Below are 21,500 nucleotides of genomic sequence, written 5' to 3'. Positions count from 1 at the left end.
TTGTCAACATTTTCGATTGGGTATGAGCGTTGTATTCTTCCTTGCGATTATTTGGTCAAGACGATGCGGGTGTGTCATCCGGCATAGACGATCTATGTGGGCCACATCTCGCACGTCAGAATCGATACCCAAATTCTATAATAGACAGATAAACTTGGCATGGTCTTGAATAACTATTATTGTACTTTCTGGGTCTCTTGAACGGAGCTGATCACGTGAACGGTTATGGATTGTGCTCGAGCTGCCCCAGACCAGCAACGTTCCGTATCCGCGGTTGTGTGGGTTGGTTTATCACCCACCTTGCACAAGCTAGGACCGAGCGTCTTCTGGGCCTCTTTCTTAGTGAACTCGATCACTGCCTCAAGATCCGCAAAATAGGCAAGCCATCCAGGAGGATGAGCAGGCATCGACGCGTGGCTATACCTGCGACTTGAGTTGAACGGAATAATACTCGACGAGAAGGTCAATCTGTTGCAGGAAGCGTGGGGGCATTCGTATTCAGTCGTACTTGCACGCACAGGGAGAGGGTCAAGATTGATGGTCTTTGGTCTTCGCCAGATACTTTTCCTCCGACACAAGGAAGGGTAAAGGGGTATCATCTATCATTAAAATTATTTAGTAGCTTCCGGGGTATGACGCTGGCCAAACCTCTGCTCTATCCGCACCCAAAGCCGCTTTGAATCTATTGCTCATCACTGACACGTCCACATTAGACCTCCCGCTCTCTCCATCCGCGTCTGCTACCAATGCCGTGATCTCTCTCTCCTCCCCTCTCTACGCCGCCGTCCCGGGAGCCACGCCCGCAGGGGGCGCATAGTACCCATGAATACCAGGATCGGCATTGCTGTGCTGGTGCTGGCGCTGCTGCTGCTGGAACGCAGCCTGGGGCGGCAGGACAGAGGTCCTGTGGTCGAAGAGCTGCGTGCCGACGGGCGCATAGTAGGTCCTGCCGTCGGCGGGGCCCTGGGACGCGACGAGGTAGACCACCTTGGTCATCTTGCCATACTTCCTCCTGCGGTCCGTCTCGACGCACGCCATGATGAAGAGGGTGACGTGGGAGATAAGCATGAGCACGGAGAAGGCGGCCAGGGCCTCGATCATGCGGAAGTACTTGTCGGCGTCGGCCTGCGTGGGGAAGGTGTACATGTCGCAGGTGGGCCGGCCGTCCATCGTGTAGTCGTTGATGGGCCAGTCCGCGTCGTACGTGCAGTCCGGGTCGATGTTGTACCAGGCCAGCTCGTCGGCCACGGCAAAGCACAGGGACATGGCCACGAGCAGCGCGAGCACCGACAGGAGCAGGTGCACGCCCACGTGCGCCCCCGGGTGAATCGGGCGCCAGCCCTTGCGGACGGCCAGGGTGATGTGCTCGGCGAGTTGCCATATGAGCGACACGACGGCCTGTTGGGTGGAGGGGCCTCTTGTTAGCCTACTGTGCACACACAAAGAAGATGTTGTCTGGGTTGACGTGACGTACAAGGGACAGGCAAATCGCGATGCCGATGAATGAGCTGAACGTGACTGTCGACATGATCAGGCCGAGAGACAGGCCCAGGGCGATTATGGCAAAGACGAGGTTGAAGGAGCCCAGCACAAGCTTGGCGATGGAGAAGGGCTTGCTGGTCTGGAATGTCGGCGCCCTGGTAGGAAGACTCTCGAGCGGCTGGAACTGCTGCTGGGCGGGCTGGGCTGGCGTGCTGAGGCGTGCGGCAGCTGGCTTCTCGGTCCCGCCAGGCTGGGTGCTCGGTGGGTTCTCCATGGTGATTAGGTGAAGATGTCGTGAGGCGATGCAGTTGTGAGCACCAACTTTGATTCCAACACAAAACCCAACAGAGACAGACACACAAACAAAGCGAACGTGGTCGACCAGAGGTCAGATCAAGCAATGTGAGAAGCAGGGGCGAGAAGGAGGGGAGGGCAAGAGAAGAGAAGATTCGGAATGACCTCAGTCTTCATATCCCTCGCGCCCGATCCTCTTGCCTTCCTTCCTGCCGTGTCGTGCCATGGCCTACCCTGCTGCCCGGCTGCCTGGACCTGTCTGTGAGGAGGGCTCTGCGTATGCGGCAGCGTGTCCAAAATAAAATGAGCCGGTGGTTGCCTGCGGGAGGTGGTTGGCTGGATGCTGCATCCTTCGCGCGGCTAAGCTCAAAGAAGCCTCGGACATGTGCTTGGCATCCCGGCCTCCCAGGGTTCGCTGCAGCGCGCCACGCCAGGAGCAGAAATGGCGCGGGAAAAGTGAGAAAGGGAGAGAAAAATCAAAAGAACGGTTCGGTTGCCGCCTAGTCAGCGGATGCGAGGTGCAAAGCCTCATCTTCCCGTGTTATCTTTCGTATACGGATACACAGACACGAGGCCAGACAGACGGGCGCCGTGGCTGACTAAGATCAAACATGCATTTGCCTCGTACCGGCAAAATCTGCAATCGTTCCGTTAGCTTCAATCCAATTCAATGCTTGGTGGCTCCAACCACCCTTCACGCCACCTCGTCCACACGAGCTTACAGCGGCCTGTTTGAGTTGTTCTACACAAGGAGATGAGCCACTGAGCCTGTGAGGTGACTTGTTCCACATCGCCAGTCCCGAGTCTCGCACACACCCCTGACTGTTGAGCAGCTTGAAACAGTCGACCATGGCATACCCTCGTGCTCTCAGCACCATCAGCCGCTGGCATGGCCTCACCTCTGGCTTGGTCCTGGGCCCTCTCAAAGCGTCCATGAGCCGCCTCAGTTCCACAAGCGCCCCAGGCCTGCCGTCAGGCGCCTTATGGATCACCGCCTTTGAGAAGGCCATGCATGACATTTATGGTGACCAGTGGAAGGAAAAGCTCACTCGCGACGGGAGACGATATGTGCGTGCTAAGGAGAGGGGCCGTGAGAGAATCAGGATATACACAGGCGAATTAGACACGCCTGTACGGCCTCTCCACCCGGACGGCTATAACCCTGATCACTGCCAGTGGCAGAAACGAGTGCAAGAGATAAAGGCTCGCATTCTAGTAAAGGGTCGTGAATTTCGGGTAACACTAGAAGCTACGGCTGAGGCTCAAAAAGCCCATCCTCAAGAGATCGAAGAGCTGAAGGCTCTCAATTTGCCAGAGGGCAATGGTGGTGGGGTAACACCAGAAGCTGCAGCTGAGGCTCAGAAAGCCCATTCTCGTTAGTTTTCCCAGGTGCTAGTTTCGGGTCTCTTCTCAAGATCGGGTTCAAGATGCCATAATACAGGACAACCTTCGAGGTGCCATCCATGTCTGCTAGTGGGACTCTCGCCATTTGGACCTGAACAAAGAGAACAGGTGGGGAATTGACTGCTCAACAAAGACGACTATACCGACCGGCTGAGAGGCACCAGCGTCCTTGTGATGGTCAATCACAATGGATTGTCACAACTGCTCAGCACAAATAAAGACGATAAGAAGAGCACAACTGCTCCACTTGCAAGCATTGTAAGGCAACATTGAAGGACATTGCCTTCGTCGTCGTGGCCGCGGTCATTGAAGTCCTCAAGCATATATAATGACCAATATAATTAAATTCTGGCAATTTCAACTTGCTCTCATCATCACTCACGCATTGCAAAGGCATCATTACGCAACATCTGAGTTCACGCAGTGACATCGCCATTTGACCATCTTCGCACTGCAATCTCATCACCTCCACCATGTCTCAGCAGCAGAACAGCAGAAATACCAACGACGCCTCCCCATCTCGGGACAGCGAAACTGCTCAGTCTGACCTGCGCCTCCGGACAGGCTTGCACATCCGCACCGAGCCTCATGAGTCCGCCAGCGAAAGGTTTCCCGCCTCCGAGGGTGAGTTTGGTGACGGTAGCAGCGAAACTGCTGGCAGCATACCCTCAACCCTTCGATACAGGCCTCGCCCGTCTCCAGTCAATGAGTCTCCCAACTCTGCTGGCAGCATACCCTCAACCCTTCGATACAGGCCTCGCCCATCTCCAGTCAATGAGAGCCCTACCTCCGGCGGCGGAAACCTGCAGCCCGCCAGCCCCCAGGACTCCGTGCCAACTTCATCTGGCGGCAGCCTGCCTTCGTTTCTCCGGCACACGTATATCTCACCGGAAGACCTCCCACCCCCGGATACCATGCGCGCCGTCGCCCAGGCCTTTGGCTTCGCGGTCGGCACTTCGACCCCGAGCTCACCCTCCCCCGCGGCTGCTGAGGAGCGCCGGAGGGACTACTGGCGCACGAGGTCGTTGAGCTGTCCACAACCGCTGGACTGTGAGCTCTGGAGTTCGCAAATGTACGCTGATCACAACCCGAACAGGAACTGGGATGAATACTGTGACTTTGCTGAATACTGTCAATTTGTGCAGGTTCTACGTGAGAGCAGGTCCCACCGCCTGGAGACGTCCCACGCCCCGAGGGAGCCCCGTAGCCAGCCTGGATCGTATAGCCCGGCCCAAGGGTTCGGCCCATTCCGCGTCGGTATTTTCCATAGCCCGGGCCGGTGTAGCACGTCGTCCACGAACAGCCCGCCGCCGCCCAACTCTCCAGTCCCGCCTCCAGACCAGCAGCCTGAGCAGCCTGAGCAGCCTGAGCCTCGTCGATTCATGCAAATGCTTCTCTCGCGGATTCTGGCCCTTGAGGACCCTGAGGATTCTGAGTAAGGACCTCGAGGATATGGGCAGTTGTGGTCTGTACAGATATGTGAGAGGTGAGTTTTAGGGAAGCTCTTTGATCACGCGGGATTTGCCTGTCTATTTCTCGGATCAGAGGTTTATTTAGAACGCAAAATAAGATTGTCACATACGAGGCGCTCTGTCTAACATGTTTTTGTCCGGATTGATTTTCTAAATGTTTGCAATCCATGTCTGGTCTTTCAAGCGAAAAGGTACCAAAATAAATTGAAATTTCCCACAGCTTCGTGGCTGCTACTGGATCCAGTCAACTAATTCATCGAAACATGTGACTCTGGTGCTACATATGATATCATAGGTAGGTGCGTCGTCAACTGGTGCGCGACAAGCGTTTGCATGCCCAGCCGGTTCTGCCATCCTACCATGTGAGTGTGTCCATCCAATCTTCCTTCTTCCTCACGTCACGAGTAAACTCATGAGCCGCAATGAAAAAGCATGAAATGATCTGTTGAACAAAGCAACGTCGTGGAGGGGACGACACCCCCCCTGGCTTCCACTCGATGCCCCGCCGATGGAGGTAGAAAAAAGACCATCAACACCAAGCTGAGGACACCGGATCAACAAGACCGTGTAGTTTATACTCCCGCAGGAGTTTCTGTAACCTTTCCACCGCCTTCCACCCATCGCCCTCGGCCCATCCAGTCGTCGTACCTCGGCTCGGAGCCGGACTCGGGTTCGCGCGTTCGTATCGATCGAGTATCGCCTCGCCTCTGCTGACAGGGCTCACGTCAAATCCCCCACCCGAGGCCGTAGCCTGGCTTCTTCCCAGGCGTTCTCCCATCGGGAAGGGCGGCGAATGGCTTCCTCCCTGCCTGCCCTATGTCGTCGATTCGGTCGAGTGGTCGGTCGGTCGGTCGGTCGAGTGGTCGGTCGGTCGGTCGGTCGGTCGTCGATCGGTCGGTCGCCTCGCCTCTGCTAACAGGGCTCACGTCAAATCCCCCACCCGAGGCCGTAGCCTGGCTTCTTCCCGGACTCACCAGAGGTGTAGACTGGGCCCACCCACGGAGAAGGGCGTCGAGCGGCTCCCCCCCTGCCTGCCCATTGTCGTCGGTTCGGCCTCGCCTCTGCTGACAGGGCTCACGTCAATTCCCCCACCTGAGGCCGTAGCCCGGCTTCTTCCCAGGCCTGCCCATGGGGGAGGGCGCCGAACGGCTTCCTCCCTGCCTGCCCTTTGTCGTCGAGCCGTATCGTCGGTCGGTCGCCTCGCCACTGCTGACAGGGCTCGCGTCAAGTTCCCCACCTGAGGCCGTAGCCCGGCTTCTTCCCAGGCTCGCCAGAGTCGCGTACTGGGGCCTACCCTCGGACGAGACCGCGGACGGCTTCCTCCCTGCCGGTCTCAGGCGCCTGCGGGCTGGCAGCATTGATATGTCGCCCGTCCTGGTTCACTCCTGTGTGAAATGTGAGTAGATCGTAGAGCGAGTGCTTGGATTCTTGGCAGGGGACATGCTGTGTGTGGGCAATGAAGACGGCTAGGTGAGTTGAGGTCAAGATTGTGTGGCGGGTAATGCTGTGGGGCAGCAAGGTCAGACTGGAAGGAGGCGGTGCTGTGTGAGAACGAGGGTATGCGAGGGCGATGAGTGAGGGTAAGGCTGAACGAGGGCGAAGTTGAGTGAGGAAGAGATTGGTTGAGAGGTTGGTTGAGGGGAAAGTTGATTGAGGAAGGGAAAGGCTGAGTAACCGCAAGACAGGTTTTGCGAAGAAGAGTTGAGCGATAGTAAGGCAAGGTAAATGTGATAGTAAGGTTGATTGATAGAGAGATGGCGAGTGGTAGTAGGTTTGTGCGATGATGGAGTCAAGTAGGGAATTTGGAGTGTGATAGTACTGGGCAAGGTTGGGTGGTAGATGGGAAGTGAGGGAGTTGAGGGTGAGTGTGAGTCACAGCCAAGTCGAGTCATGGTGAATTCGATTGAGGGCAAAGTTGAGTGACGGACAGATAAATTCAGAGCCAGGTGGCTGCCAGTGGTGGTGGCGGGGTTGAGTGCTTGTGGGGAGAACGCGAAAGCGAGATGAGTTTGGGTCTGGGAGGGGAAACTTGTGCAAGACGAGGTTTTGCGAGAACAGGCTGATTGAGAGGAGCTTGGTTGACGAGGCAGAGGTTGGTGGAGGAGGGGTTGATGGAGGCATGGTCGATGAAAAAGAGCTTGATTGAGGCGATGAGAGGTTGGGGGAGGAGAGTTCGATGGAGGAGAAGTTGATGGAGGGGAGGTTGATGGAGGAGAGGTTGATGGTGGAGAGATTGATGGAGGAGAGGTTGATGGAGAAGAGGTTGATGAAGGAGAGGAGGATTGTGTGAGAGAAAGCTTACCTGCGTCTGCGATGGGTCGGTTCGACTGAGGGAGGTCGAGTTGGGTTGGGTTGGAAGAAGTAAGAAGGAAAGTCGAAGTTGAGGGTGAGGTCTCGGTGTTTAAGTACTCGTTCAGGGGTGGCCTGTGCACGGCTGATTCGAAGCATCCGGCAGTTACTTTTAATTGTTTCCCTTGAAGGGTGACTTTGAAAAGTGAGGGTGGTTGTTGACGTACCTAGGCAGCTTCAACGATGCGCGTGGTGTCGAAAGTGAATTGGGTGGACGTGTGGGTCTGGGCCACTGACAAGGTCCATAGAGGCACAGGTCAGTAGCTCAAAGTTCCCAGGGGAGTAGTCAGTCACTGACGCTCAAGACAGCGATTTGATAGTAGACACGGTTAACGGGGGATGGTGCAAGAGGATCTTGGGCCCTACTCCATGAATGGGAAGACAATTGTAACTCCAATCATGACTCCCACCCCCGTGTTTCGTGTCTTCATTCGACCATTGTGGATGGCCTAGAATGATTCCGCAGATGGTTCAGTAAAGCCGTGACCATTGATTCCGTCAGTATATGAAAGACTTCGGACACCTCGCACCGTTGACTGTTGGTAGTTGTGGTTTGGAGACTTTACTATGTTGCTTGAAAACTGATAACCTAGGTACCAATGTATCTACACATCTAAGTCCACCCCCAACTAATTAGGTACTGCCAGTACCTTAGTAGCACCTGGGCACTGTTGAGAAAGTGAACTGACGTGAGGGACTCACCTTCTGACTTGGGCGAGTAGATCAGCCTCTACGGTTTTCGCTGACCCATTGTTCTCTCCTTGACAATAGCAACATATTTGCAAATTAGAGACTCGAACAGCATTCACATGTACACACAAGCTGCATAAGCCCTGGGAAGTTTGTAGCTTCGTTTTCTTTCAATATCCTCGTTGCGCGTGTAATACTCCAGCAGGGAGAAAGACACGCCACTACCTAAGTACCTAGGTACCTTGTGCAATGAACGGGGCTCTAGCCTTGAGGTAGATGGCAATGCGAAGCCCAAGACGGCAATTCCATGTGCTGCTTGGTGGTGTCACATTCAAGCATGGCTCCTTTCGGGACGTCTGACTGACTGCATCAATGCTTCCTATGTGGTCTGAATCGTGGTAACTAACAGTATCCTACCTAAGCAGCCCGTGGTAACCTTGCCACATCGACAAATGGCGTTGCAAGTGAGTGACATCTGACGGCCCCTAAATACCTACTAGGTAGCTGGTATCCCTGTGGCATCTGGCTTTTGCCCTATGGAAACTGCTCGAGCTGACGGTGCTCTGGAGACCAACAGCTGGGGACAGAAACACAGCAGCAGAAACACAACTACTAGACTTAGGTCTACGCGTGCCCGGTGAGACATGGCCTGTCACGTTCTAGATTCAGCCCGCCGGCAGGAAAAGCATCTCTTCATAGCAAGCCGAGTCCCATGCAGTCGACCCTCGGGAGTTTCACAAAGGGTTGCACGTGGCCCAAGGGTAGAAACCGTGTTGCGCGGACACATGCCAGTGATAGCGAAAGGTCTTGTGCGGGGCTAGGGTCCTGTCAATCATCTGGTCGGAGTTAGTGCTGTTCAAAGATCCTGGGGTAATAAGGCGAACGTCTGTCGGCTTTTGAGTTTTCTTTGCGCTTGTTTTGGAGGTTGAGGAGGGTGTCAGCCGCCCGTGGCGCCTCTTAATAAATGGCCGGCGTGATCTCGTTGGCTGCAACCCTCAGGGCCCTGGGGCTGAAAGGGGGGGAAGGGTTTGTTAGGTCAGGGGACTGACTTTTCTGATGAAGACAATGCCATCATGGGGAAAACCCCAATCCGAAGCAACACACACACACACGAACAGTGCCAAACATGGATTGCTTGACCCAACGTTGAAGGGAAGCAAGCACTCCTGACCGCATCTTATCTGCCCCGCGATGCGCACAGCCATAGCAGCCAGCCAGCCCTACCAAAGTCATGTCCCCTGGCCTGCGGGGAGCTGGGTTGTTCGTGGTTCGGCGAGCCCAGCACCCAAGCCCCAATGTCGCACCGCAGTCGTGACTGGGTGGTGCATCGTGTGAGGCGTGCACCATCCCGTCAGGCGGTCTATCGGGTTTGCGTCCAGGGGGCGGAAGGGGTCCCAAGGTGAAGAGGGGAGCGGTGACGGGAAATTAACCCATAACATTGGCATCAAATGACATGGCAACAATCCTGTGTACCTGCATGAATGGATGGTATGATGGTATGATGGAGAACCAGAGGAGAGGGAGGACAAGCCCATATATGCTGCTCTGCTTTCCCTTCTTTCTTTTTACCTGGGGCAACGGGCATCTCGAAGGACTCCTCTTACCTTATTCACCCCTCCATCCTCTTCTTACACAGTAATAACCCAAAAAACCACCACCCAACCAACCACCCAACCATGCCGCGCTCCACCGCCGTCGTCCCCGTCGTGCTGGACAACCGCGTGCAGCACCTCGGCAAGCTGTACATCAACAACATCCGCGCCGCACAGAGGCTGCCCCTCGGCACCTCTGACCACGTCTACTCAAATCACTATACCTCGGTATGTTTATTCATTTCTTTGTTCTTTCTCTCTTTTTCTCACTTCTCCAGGGCTGGCAGGCCCACCTAACCGTCAGTGGCTGACCATATGATACCATAACCAGAGCTTCGTCGAGGAGGACGTCCTGGCCGCCAAGCTGCACTGGCTCAGGCATCGCGCCAACGGCCTGTTCCGCCGCAGGCCTGACCCGGACGAGCTGAGGGGCCGGCCGCGGCACCGGGACTGGGAGTGACCGATAAGCGATTCGGGGAATTCCTGCATGATTCTTGGTGTGGAGTTCTTTTTTTCGGTCCTTTTTTTTTCTCTCTTTTTTTTTGTTCCCCTCTCCCCCAAATGGTGGGGCACGCATGACAGGCTACTTTTTTCCCCTCCCTAGAGAGAGAGAGAGATCACGGAGTCAAATGGAGTTCTGGCACGGGTCACAGGTCCAAGGTTAAACAGCATGAGCATGGGGCGAGAACGGAGGACGTCTGCGGCTTGGGTCGGACACAGCAAAGCGAAGCACAGCACAGCACAGCACAGCATACATATCACGACTGCTACTACACATGCCCTAGTGGGCTATAATAAGAGGAGGACATCATTTGTACGCAGCATGCATCCGTCTATTCACGGTCTCGCATCTCTAATGCTAAAAAGGCCGCCCCCTCCTCTGCTGGGGGTGGCGACCGGGTATCGTTGAAAGCACCGCGACCCAACTGGTCTTCTTTTGCCCGTGCCCTTTCTTTCACTCCGCCTCTGCAGGCAGAGATGCCTTGGTTTTAACTGTTTCTATCACTTCAAGTTGTAGTAGCAAGCACCCAGGGCCTTGCTGACCCTGGGAGGAAACGCCGGCTTACTGACGCGTGCTGAGGCCGCTCGTGGCGGCGTCGGCATCGGCGTCGTCGGAGCTGTTGCCGCTGCGGTTCTGCACCGCGTACGCCTTCTCCGTGTCGGACGACTTGCGGCCGGCGGCCGTCTTCTCGGGGTCGGCGGCGTGGTGGTGAGTCTGGTGGACCCTCTCGACCGTCTCGATGAGGCCGTACCGCATGGCCTCCCGCTCGACCTCCTCGTCGGACAGGTAGGGGAGCTCCTTGGCGGCGCGGACGTACGACATGTTCTCGACGCTGCCCTTGGCGAAGATGATGTCGATCTCCTCGAGCGACCGGCGGGCCGTCTCGGGGTAGAAGATCCAGATGACGGGCAGGAAGCAGGCGTTGACGACGGCGAAGAAGACGTAGGTGCCCCAGCCGATGTTGGTGATCATGATGGGCGTCACCATGACGATCAGGAAGTTGAAGAGCCAGTTGGTGCACGTCGACACGGCGTTGGCCTTGGCCCGCGTCTTGATGGGGTTGATCTCGGCAGGGTACAGCCACGGCAGCGGCAGCCAGCTGGCCCCGAAGCTGGCGATGTAGGTGAAGAGGCCCACGGCGGCGCCCTTGGCCGCGGCCTGCGACCCGGGGATGAGGCACGCGAACACGAGGATCATCGAGGTCATCTGGCCGATGGTGCCGTACAGGAACAGCTTCCGCCGCCCGACCCGCTCGATGATGAACCACGACACGGTGGCGAAGATGGAGTAGACGATCATGTTGACGCCGCCCAGGATCAGCGACAGGTTGCGCTGGCCCCGCAGGATCGACTCCTCGAACAGGATGGGGAAGTAGTAGATGACGGCGTTGCACCCGCCCACCTGCTGCATCAGCTGCGACGAGGCGCCCAGCAGCATGCGGCGGAAGTGCTGCGTCTTGCCGTTGGTGAAGAGGGCGCTGTAGGGCGTCGACTTGGAGAAGCCGCCCGAGGCGCGGATCGAGTCGACAATCACGTCGCGCTCCAGGGCCGTCTCGGCGCTCTCGAGCTCGTAGCCTCGCAGCGCGGCGATGACGATGTCGGCCTCCTCGTAGCGCTCGTGGGTGAGCAGCCAGCGGGGCGACTCGGGCAGGAACCACATGGGGATGGAGATGATGAGCGCGAAGATGATCTGGAAGGCGATGGGGAAGCGCCACGTCAGGTCGTCGGGCCCGAAGCTGGCGCCGTAGTCGATCCAGTAGGCGATGCAGGTGCCGAAGGCGATGACGCCGCCCTCGATGCAGATCAGCAGCCCGCGGTTCGTGGTGCGCGAGCACTCGGCCTGGTAGGTCGGGATGGTGGACGTGTTCATGCCGTTGCCGACGCCCATCACCACACGGCCGACGATGAACTGCGCGTACGGGTTGGAGCCGTACACGCTGGTCACCTGGATAATCACGCCGGCGATCATGACGAGACCGCCCATGATGATGACACGCCGCCTTCCCAGCAGGTCGCCGACACCGAGGATGAGCATGGCGCCGAAGAGACATCCGACCTCGTAGATGGCGGTCGTGAAGCCTTGCATGGTGCTGTTGTTCCTGGTTGTTTCGAACATGTTGTTGAAGGGGACTGCGGTGATGATGCCGCTCATGACACTGCGCAACAACCCATTGATGTCAGCATCACCAGCCTGTTCTGTCTCCCTGGGCCGAATACTGACCCTTGATCATATCCAAAGAGGAGGAAACCCGTAGTCGCCACGCATGATACGAGCAGGGAGAGCGGCCGCCCTGACAGGCCCAAGAACTTGGGAGGGGCCATGTTGTCCAAGCACCCTCGCGCGGGATGGTGGTGGTGACGATGTTGAAGATAAGTGTAGGTTGGCAGAACACTTTCTTCACGGTGTGGTCCCCAAGAGTAAAGGGTCAACTGGTGGTCTAGAACAGACAGGCAGGCTCGGCTCGGATAACCTCGAGGAAAGAGGCAGACCAGGTTCACACGTCGATGAGGGGTCAAGAAGGGCAGGCACACTTCGCGCCTCAAGGTAGCACGAGGGCCGGGCCATCCTTATATGTACATCACAGGCAAAATGCAACGTCCACCCACCCGTCCATCCACCCAGGTGGCCGTCGTCCATCAGTGACTGGCGGCCCAGTACTCCGTACCCGCCAGGTTCCCCATCGGAGACCCCAGCGGCCATCGAAGGAGGTACATATGTACGTTACTGTGTAGGTCCTCCCCCCCCGGCTCTCTTGACGAATGCCAACCTCGGTATGGTCGGTCACGAGCAGCGAGGGGCAGCAGTGAGCAGGCTGGGATTCGATCGAGGTGCTCAAGTGGGCCGGGGTCGAGGCGGGCGCTGCCGATCCACTTCTCTTGGAGGTTGGGCTGCGCTGATAGGCGAGCAGGTAGCAGACAGGTCCCTGAATATCTGACCGACAATCTCTGGCGGGTGCAACGGTGTTATTGCAGTCCCGTGGGGCCTAGCAGCCACTGCAGGCCGCAGCGTAGCATCTGGTTCGACTCATGCATGCGTGTGTGCGTGGACGCATGTGTGCATGTGTGCATGTGTGCATGCTGGCGGAGGTTGTGCTACTCCGAGTCGTGGTTGAGGATGGATCAGAGACATCAGAGAGGATGTGAAGACCCCAGTCGTTGCATGCTGACTGCTGCGCACAACATTGTTGATCGCCGTCGGCCTTGTGCGCGCAGAGATGGCCCTGAGGTCGAGGCTTGAGGCTCTGATAGGCCAAGGCGGGAGTCAAGGATGGATAGCGTTGCGGTTGAGGCGTTCCGGGCTCCACCGGCTCGTGGGCGAAAACGGCCGACAGGAGACGCACGAGAGGCTGAGGAGGGTGTGTGGTATTTTGACGGCATGAGGTCATCGCGTGGCCGCCGTCAAAGTTTGTCTCGTTCTTCCTTCTCTTCCTTGAGTTCGGTCGGGTGGCAGCCCAAGGGACGGCTCGGGTTCCCCGCTTCGTACAAGACCAGCCTGGGCACTCGCTCTGGTTCGACTGCAGGGCCGGAGATTTTGACTTGTTTTGGCCTGACGTTGAAACTTGTGCTGCCCGCTGCATGTACCTTCCCTGGCCTGCTGGTGGTCTCAGCACTGGGCTCATTGTTGGTGTTGGATGGCAGAAACTTTTACAGAATTTTCAAACATTTAATCTGGTATCCGGGGGTGGACCTTGTGTGTGTATATATATATATACATCTAGGTATTATACTCTGTAGTGTTGATAGGTATATCTGGCTGTGTTTGTGTACAGGTCCAAATGTCGCGTACTTCAGTGTGTACACCGTACCCATGCCTTGTATTGCATACTACACAGTACAGAAAAACTACACACACACGCGTGAACTCGTGGACCTCAGTTGCTGTTGTGGTGGCATCTGCCGTCGGATTTGTGGTCCAGCCCAACGTCGAACGGCGGGTCTGCACGCGCACGACCTAGCGCCCTCCAGGGCTCCTGTGCCATGGGGATTTTGTGGGACACGGGCGAGCCAGTTCAGTGGCGCCGTGGGGAATGCGGCAGCTTTGCTGTGATGATCCCTTGTTGACTCGTGCAAGCCAACCCCATGGCCGCCGATCAGTCACCAACAAGGCACCAAGGGACTGGAAATCTCAGATTCACACACGCTGGAGATGGCCCCCATCCCCCTCTCTGCAGCCGACCTCTCAGCGTACGAGTTCCTCATAAGCCGGTGGGTGGTTTTGTGGGTACGGGCGGCCAAATACTGTGAATTCTATGTCCTCGGATAATACCCCCAGGTGCCCGATCGTGCGTGCTACAAAGCAGAATCAGGAGACACAACCTTGTAAACCCAGCCCAATTCCGCCGTGGCTGGCCATGACCGCCCATGTAGATCTTTCCGAGATCTGGGTTCTCAGGCCCGCCGCCGACAGGGAACCTCCCTTTATCAAGGTTATCGACCTGCGTCTTACAAGGTCCTGACACATCCTCGGCTGTTGTTGGACCAGCGGCGGCGGCGCAAGCCCAGCTGCCCAGCTGGACATCACATCAGCAGCAGGGCACGCGGCATGTCGCCTCGTTTGCGACGTGACATCGGCAGCGAGGACCGGATGAACGTTCGGCTCGTCAGCTTCTCTTGTCCGCCTGGGGAGTTTCACATCCATTTCTGCTTGGTGTAAAAAAATCCGGGTGCTATTGCATGTGGGCCCGGTGTACATTCGCGCCCACCTCCTGATAGTCCACAGGCTTTAGCACACAAAATGCTTCCCATGTTGCTGCACCAGAACGGAGCCTGCTACTGCACCCTGTTTCGGCCTTGCAATTCTCCAGCCGTTGTTGCACTAGAAGGCGGTGAACCTTGCTTCGCCAAGCAGTCCTGTCTGGCTTACTCTTACCCACATCATTTCACGAAATTTGGAAACAAGCACAGAGGGCCTCAGGAGTTGCCTCGGCACACCTGAGCGGCAGGAGAAATAAGCATCGCCCAGCCCACCAACATCTGATGTTCCTTCTCCGATGTTAGTGGCGTCAATTACAGGCTCATAGTTTGCGTGTGCTTTCAATGGTGAACATCTCCGAGGCCTGCGGGAGTGGCATGGGCTGGGTCTCCCTCGGCCAACTTCCGGGGGTTAGGAGCCATGGAGAACTTGACATAAGTAAGGTCTAGTACGGATAGTACCGGGGTATTGTCCTTCTTTTTATAGTAATAGCTGCTAAACTTGTTTATCTTCTACCACTCTACCTTATAAGTTATATAATTTTAAATAATAGTATCTTTTTAAAATATTATAAGGTTATAATTAGTAATTAAAGTTAAATAAGTTTATATTAATATTAAAATTAAATTAAATATTTAATAATTTTAATATTATAATAAATAAATTTAATTTACTTACTTTTATATAAAAATTATTATTTAATAATATTAAATAATAAATATTTTTATTTTTATAATAATATAATTATTTATATAAAATTTTATTTTTAATTTTAATTTTTATTTTTAATTACTTATTTCTAACTTTTAATTATTTATTATATTTATTATATAATTTTATAATAATATTATTAATAGTTTTATTTTTTAATAATATTATATTTTAAGTTTTATATAAATTATACTATAATATTTAATAAGTCTAAATATATAAGAAATTATATTTATATATTTAACTTAAATATAACTTTATATACATTATTAATTACGAGATGACATAGCTGTTATTTAAGTAGAGGACGGACTAAAGAAATGCTAGAGGCGTGATATATCATTATATAGTGATCCTTGTATGAATCAAGCCCTTAAATGAAGTAACTCTTTCCCAAGTCCCGAAAGCGCAGTGGCAGCAGAGCTGGGAGCAGAAAAAGAAGAGCAATAAAAACCACCGACCGCTGCGAAAGACGCTGTGCAATTATCCTCATGTATTATTACATCAGAAAGCCTCTCAGTCTGCTTTTCGCAGATTACCAGCTGTAAATATCGGAGTCACATGGCCCCTCGCCTCATCCAGCTCCTTTTCCACAACTTTATACTCCTTCTCCCACTTTTTCATCTGTCTAGGTTTCCCCCCAGCGGTCATTAGCCCTGTGAGCTGGGCCTTTCTCGATGCTAATTTTGATACTTCAGGGCCGATGGAAGCAAACGAGTGGCTCGCAGTAGGTTCTGTCGTCGTCTGCAAGTCTTGAGTTGTGGCATCAGGGCCCTCCTCTATGGCTCTTGTCTCTGCCTCCTCATCCTTGGACGCTTCGGTGTCTTCCATCCCCACAAAGGTGACCCGTTTCTGTTTGACGGGATCCTTTGACGTCATCGTGACAACTCGGATTTCGGTTGCATGAGGTTGATGTTGATTACTCAGGGGAGACAGAAGTGTGTGTTGTGGGTGGCGTGTAGAAGCGCTGTGAGTGGCAGAGTTGGGTGGGAGGTGCAGGTGGTAGAAGATGGTCTGTTTGGTGATGCTATGGCGCGGTCAGCACCGGGCGAACGGTTCAAACTCAGCGCTGGAGGGTTAGGGTCTGAAATGGTTGTGATGCTCAGAATTATCAGGGAGTAAAGGGAATTCTAAGTCTCCGGGTCATAATGATGGACACTCCAGGAGACAGCGGCAGCGGTCTGGGGGAAAACCAACAAGAATGGGCAAAAAGCAAACTCTGTGAAGTGATAATGATTTACATGGGTAAGGACTAGCTCTCCCTTCTTCAGATATCACACTAGGCCAACGCTCCAGGAATGTAACTCCTTCCATTTCCCCCTCGACCGAGGCCGAAGATATAGCCTCTAGAGGCAATAAGGAGTGCTAAGCTTGCAGGGTTTACGTCACATGAATGGCACTACGGTGCTTGCACAAACACTTTTGCTATTCTTATTGGGACTCGCCGGAGGATGTCGACGAAACTGGATATATTAGTGGTTCACGACACCACGGAGCGGAACGGGTGCGCATGTTCGGGAACAAGTCTCAAGCTTCCGTCTCAGAAGCATCCTTATTGAATGAGAGTCATTCCAAAATTTCCACTCAACGCCTGCTAACACATATCCAATCGCTGCTATCAACAGACGCCTGAGAGACACCGCGCGCTGCGGTGGCTACTTCACTCGGACGGCAGAGCCTCATCGTCGCCGGGCTCACGATAAGAACCACCATCCGGCTTGGCACCCCGAGTGCGACCTTCGACAATGTTGGACTTGTCAATTGCCTCGTTGTCGTCACGCTCTGAAATCCCACAATTGTTAGCAGTGCTCTAGGTGGGTGAGCGTGGGTGAAAGACATACCTAGCTGAGCGTCAGAGTCAGCGGCTGCAGCGTCAACACCCTCCTCGAGGGGAGCATTGTCGTCCTGCACTGGGATCTGCTGGCCACCTTCGGTAGTGTAGTCATTGTAGGTCGCGTCGTCGGAAGCCATGATTCCTGATGATGTTGACTTAGAGTTTAGTGTCCTAAGTGCACGTGGGTTCTGGATCGAATTGTGGTCCGAAAATGTGGTTCTCGTGGGGTCTATTTCCGAGAATGCTGGTCTTGTGGAACTGGGTATGTGGCGTTGATCAGGTGTGGCACACAACCAGAGATGCTAGACAGTCCGGGGATTTCTTCCCGTCTTATATGTCCGACATTGAGAACGCGACCACCCTGCATCCACGGTGCTTCAGCTCCCATTGCACACTCGGCCAGTCAGTCAGACATTTCGCTGTGGGACGGACGGACCTCCCACGATCATGACGACGATGACATCTGCGGCCAGCGCTGGCGAGTCGAGTGCATCATCGCGAGCCGCAAGGAGATGGCGCCTGAAATCGATGGCACGTCCCGGATCTGTCCCGAACCGCTGGGCACGCACTAATAACAAAATAACCCATCGAGACGCACTGGCGGAGACGAGCGGTGCAGCCCCATTGAAACAGTTCGGTTCCTGACGATCATTACCATTGTTGCGACAGGGCCAATTTTGGGGATAGGGAGGTCATGACGAAAAGCGCATTGAATCGGCCGATTCGATCCATGATTCCCCGGGCCAGGGACCGATTTGCGAGTTGATACCCAGGCCGCAGGCTCGGAGCGCTTTCTCCGGCGCGGAACCTAGGAAATTGTTATAATCGGATCGTCCCAGCCTTGCAGACTGATAGCACCTGAGACTATCCACATCTGCATTGGTGCAACGTGGAAGCGTCATTGACCGTTGTCTGCACAAGACTAGTCGTGAGCCGCTTCAGCCTCAGGTCTTGGCATCTCTCCTGGACTAGACGCGTCGAGCGCACCAGCGTGGGCCGTGACTTCACTCATTGCAGATGCTGGTTCTTATGGTCGTTATGCTCATCATGCTGTCATTGACGGCAGTTGGTCCTCTGTCTAGGTCTGGAGTTCTCGTCTCTCCTGGGGACAGTGGTGATCGGGCACCTGTGCATTGGCTCGTCTGAAGCACCAAAGTCGAATACCTTGCTCTTTGCTTCGTTATCTTGTAGGTGCTACTTAATTGTGATCGTTTCGGCTAGTTCTTGACTGTCATCCCAGGAAGAAAAGGCTGCTGCTCCAACTCTGCGGAATACCTTGCCAGAAGGATCTTCCGTCCTGGCCAAAACAAGTGCTTCGATGCGGCTCTCGATTTCGTACCAGCTGTCCCGTTGCTCGTCTTCATCGGTTCCATCTGCCCATATCCTCTCTCTGTTGTATTTGGTCGGCCCCCGAAGACAGAGAAGCTCGGGAGGCAACGCCGTAAATCGCTCTGCCGTGTCAATGTCATCAACTGTCTTCTTGGCCCATCTCGCATAGCCTGCAAAAGGGATCCTTCTCCCCACAATTCCATCTAGGGTAGTGCCAGGCTCGATCTTGGTGGCCGGGAACACGGTATTCAGCGTATCGTCACATTCCCACGACCCAACGTTGTTGCCGCTCCTGTTGAGGATCAACATCCCTTGAGAGCTCGACGGGTCGACAGCTTTGGCAGAGTCATCTTCGAAGCCGTCAGTGATGTATGCATTCGCATTCTCGCCCCACCTAACCCAGATTGTCCTGCCCTCAACGGTCAAGCTTCCACCAGCAACGGGTCCAAAGGGATTGTCATCCCCCGCAACCAGGTCAACCTCGACGTCCACAATTCTCATCGGGGCCTCTTCGCCCACGCCCGGGCTGAGATCGGGCCAGTTCCACCAGACGCCGCCTTCCATGCTGGGCCATGCCCATGACGGAGCTCTGTATTCGCGGCACCTGGCCGGCTCTGGGCTCACGACCTCCCGGTCGGCACGCCAGAAAAGGCTGCGCTCCAGCTCGAGACGCCAGTGCCCGGCGAGGTAGGAGTCCTTGGCGACTTCGTGAATCGCCGCCGCAAGTCCAGCAATAGCGGGCAACTTGTCGCTGCTCATGGTAAGGGACCGACCTGTGTAGCTGGTAACAAGGTCGTACCATATCTTGTATCGACAGTTCCGTGACGCGACTTCGAGGAAATCGTACAAGTCGTTGTTTATCGGGCGATCGAGCACAGACAGCAGAGTCGGCTTCATGGCAGGCCTCGAAGCATCGGTCCTGAGATCGACTATGTATGTCGAGCGCCCATTTGGGGGTTCCATGAGAGAGACGACGAAGCTTTGGCTCGCTGGTTCCTGTTGTTCTTGCTCATCATCTGCAGGAGTTTCTACATGGACATCTTCCAATCTTGCGATATCAGCTCCCTGCGTTTCGTCAAAGGCACTGGTGTCGTGGCCGTTGTTTTCACCATCTTGACGTGCTATTAGGTCAGTCGGTTGGCTTTGAGCTGCATGCTGTTCTCCATCTCCCACTCCTGTTTCGCAATGTTCGCTTTCGTCGGCGTCGCTGTCATTATCATACTTTTCGAATTCGTAGACGCCAGAGTAAGCTGTCTTCATCACCCTGATTCTTCCCAAGAATGCGGGATGCCAGGCGTTGCTTCTCTCTTCGGTGTAGCCATACTGCGCCTCTATCCTCTCACAACACTCCCATACCCATTGGCCTCTACAGCAGTGTAATATCCTCCTCGAAAGGTACCTCTCTTGTAATGCCCAGGCTCTCTGAGACAATGGCCCGCTTGCTACCTTATCAGACCAGGGCGGGCCATAGCTACCGAGCCTGCTGCCTGTTACATATGCCTTGCCATCGGTAGCAGAGAATGTCTGCGGCAGCTGGACAATTTCAGAATGCGCCTCGGGGATGAAGCATCCTCGTGAGCCATCCAAAGCACCGGTGGCCGAGATCGTGAGTACGCTGTTGTGGTAGATCGAGCTCATCAGGGCAGACTCGTGGTGCCAGTCCTGTTCCGAGTCCTGGACTATGCACAGACTGTCAATCCACAAGAACTGGATCTGCAGCTTTCTCGCGATGGTGATGGCGTCTTTGAAAGATCGGGGCAGCTCATCCAGGGGAATGTTGTCCTGGTATTGCGCCAGTGTCGCAGCGTTGGTCTGTAGAATTTGCAGCCCACCCCAGCAGTGACTCAGTGCCGCGTATTGTCCCCGCTGGCCCTCGTCAGAGACAACTAAACGCGGGTCTAAGCCATCCTGCGTGACATCGATGACCCTACTGGGAAGCAAGGGGCTGTCATCCGAAGGAGCCGGAGCGCAGACCTTGTGGCGTTTTCCACAACTGTCCATCCAAGCACGGACAACATCGAAAAGAGCGTTCTGGGGTACATTCTGACTGGCGATTACGCGGCCAGAGACGTGGAAATCCTCCGCTGCACAACCATGCCGTCCCAGTGGGTCGCCCTCTTCGACGACGAGGTGCAAGTCTGTCGCCATATACTTGCTTTTCAGCCACACTCCGACGTACGCAAATCCAGATACTTTCTTGGATGCTTTATTTTCAGACCCCTCGGCCCAGTCATCAGGTACCAGCGACAGTTTGACGGCTTGGGAATCCCTTTCTGCCGTCTCTTGCGCACTGAAGAACCAACCTTTATCAGTGGCACCCTCGAACTGAAGCTGCGGTCCATGCTCTCTGCCGCAGCCATCACGCCAGATTGCGCGCTCGATGATGGCGCATAGGCGGCAGTGCTCGGCAGAAGATTGAAGGGCGGCTCTGTTCTCTGCATGGCGATAGAAATTCGGAGGGCGAAGCTTGGCTATTGTGAGACCTTGGCAAAGCTCACAGAGGGATGTCTTGTCGTGTGATTCGAGGCGCTGCAACCATATACTGCTCGAGTCTTGCATCATTGTCGGCCAACGTCTGAGATGCTCAGCTGATCAATATATTCACTGAATTCCCCCGATCTTATATTGTAGTGTAGAAACTGGAGAGTGACGTAAATACGAAGACAGACTTTGACGTCTTGAAGAAGCGGCTGAATTCCATTTCTCCAAATGGAAAGAAACAGGTGGCAAGAGCAGAAATTCTGAGTCACCGAGCTCCCCGCGCCTAGACTGGGATTGGCCGATCGAACATAGCGGCAAAGCGCATAAGCTGGCAAGATATTTGAGTGAACACACAAGAAAAGAAAGGATACATGTCCAGAGCCAGATATATCCCAGTGTAAAAAGTCGTAGATCTCCATAGACTCAAGATTATATCCCGCTTTTGCAGAAATCATGCACATGTGGGAGATCTAGGCAATTCCGCACCCACTCATACACGATACTTTTGCCCTGTCTTCATCAACAACGGCGTCCCCTTCATCTGATTGAAATCCATGGGGTCTTTGAATACTACCACCACTCCGGTACTCAATTTGGACACAGCTCATAACGGCTACTGGAACGGCTTAGCTTCTAAAAAGAAAGTCACCTCTCCAAGGGCATATCAG

At 54.5% G+C, this 21,500-nt stretch overlaps 7 protein-coding genes across 7 annotated transcripts; 2 read left to right on the top strand and 5 right to left on the bottom strand.

Moving 5' to 3' along the window:
- Positions 1–774: 774 nt before the first annotated feature.
- KVR01_009197 (uncharacterized protein) lies at positions 775–1,756 on the bottom strand (the record flags this gene model as incomplete). Its single annotated transcript, XM_044791878.1, has 2 exons — positions 775–1,398; positions 1,475–1,756. 2 exons carry the CDS (start codon positions 1,754–1,756, stop codon positions 775–777), a joined length of 906 nt encoding a protein of 301 aa, XP_044641699.1.
- Positions 1,757–2,298: 542 nt separating this feature from the next.
- KVR01_009434 (uncharacterized protein) lies at positions 2,299–4,619 on the top strand (the record flags this gene model as incomplete). Its single annotated transcript, XM_044784320.1, has 2 exons — positions 2,299–2,551; positions 2,610–4,619. The coding sequence occupies exon 2, from the start codon at positions 3,654–3,656 to the stop codon at positions 4,617–4,619; it is 966 nt and encodes a 321-aa protein (XP_044641936.1). The 5' UTR covers positions 2,299–2,551; positions 2,610–3,653.
- KVR01_009418 (uncharacterized protein) lies at positions 2,382–2,786 on the bottom strand (the record flags this gene model as incomplete). Its single annotated transcript, XM_044785747.1, has 1 exon — positions 2,382–2,786. The coding sequence occupies one exon, from the start codon at positions 2,784–2,786 to the stop codon at positions 2,382–2,384; it is 405 nt and encodes a 134-aa protein (XP_044641920.1).
- Positions 4,620–9,367: 4,748 nt separating the features above from the next.
- KVR01_008901 (uncharacterized protein) lies at positions 9,368–9,743 on the top strand (the record flags this gene model as incomplete). The annotated part of the gene is made up of 2 exons (XM_044784168.1): positions 9,368–9,511; positions 9,615–9,743. The coding sequence occupies 2 exons, from the start codon at positions 9,368–9,370 to the stop codon at positions 9,741–9,743; spliced, it is 273 nt and encodes a 90-aa protein (XP_044641403.1).
- Positions 9,744–10,346: 603 nt separating this feature from the next.
- KVR01_009265 (uncharacterized protein) lies at positions 10,347–12,106 on the bottom strand (the record flags this gene model as incomplete). Its single annotated transcript, XM_044781237.1, has 2 exons — positions 10,347–11,940; positions 12,006–12,106. 2 exons carry the CDS (start codon positions 12,104–12,106, stop codon positions 10,347–10,349), a joined length of 1,695 nt encoding a protein of 564 aa, XP_044641767.1.
- A 4,742-nt stretch (positions 12,107–16,848) lies between these two features.
- Positions 16,849–17,159, bottom strand: KVR01_009378 (uncharacterized protein; the record flags this gene model as incomplete). Its single annotated transcript, XM_044784704.1, has 2 exons — positions 16,849–16,970; positions 17,030–17,159. 2 exons carry the CDS (start codon positions 17,157–17,159, stop codon positions 16,849–16,851), a joined length of 252 nt encoding a protein of 83 aa, XP_044641880.1.
- Positions 17,160–18,216: 1,057 nt separating this feature from the next.
- KVR01_009573 (uncharacterized protein) lies at positions 18,217–20,913 on the bottom strand (the record flags this gene model as incomplete). Its single annotated transcript, XM_044793980.1, has 1 exon — positions 18,217–20,913. One exon carries the CDS (start codon positions 20,911–20,913, stop codon positions 18,217–18,219), a length of 2,697 nt encoding a protein of 898 aa, XP_044642075.1.
- Between the last annotated feature and the right edge of the window lie 587 nt (positions 20,914–21,500).

This window comes from Diaporthe batatas (genome assembly GCF_019321695.1).
Source record: "Diaporthe batatas strain CRI 302-4 chromosome Unknown Contig00011, whole genome shotgun sequence".
In the NCBI taxonomy this organism is placed as follows: domain Eukaryota; kingdom Fungi; phylum Ascomycota; class Sordariomycetes; order Diaporthales; family Diaporthaceae; genus Diaporthe; species Diaporthe batatas.
The sequence above is the reverse complement of the archived record's forward strand: the minus strand, read 5'-3'. Positions and strand labels throughout refer to the sequence as shown.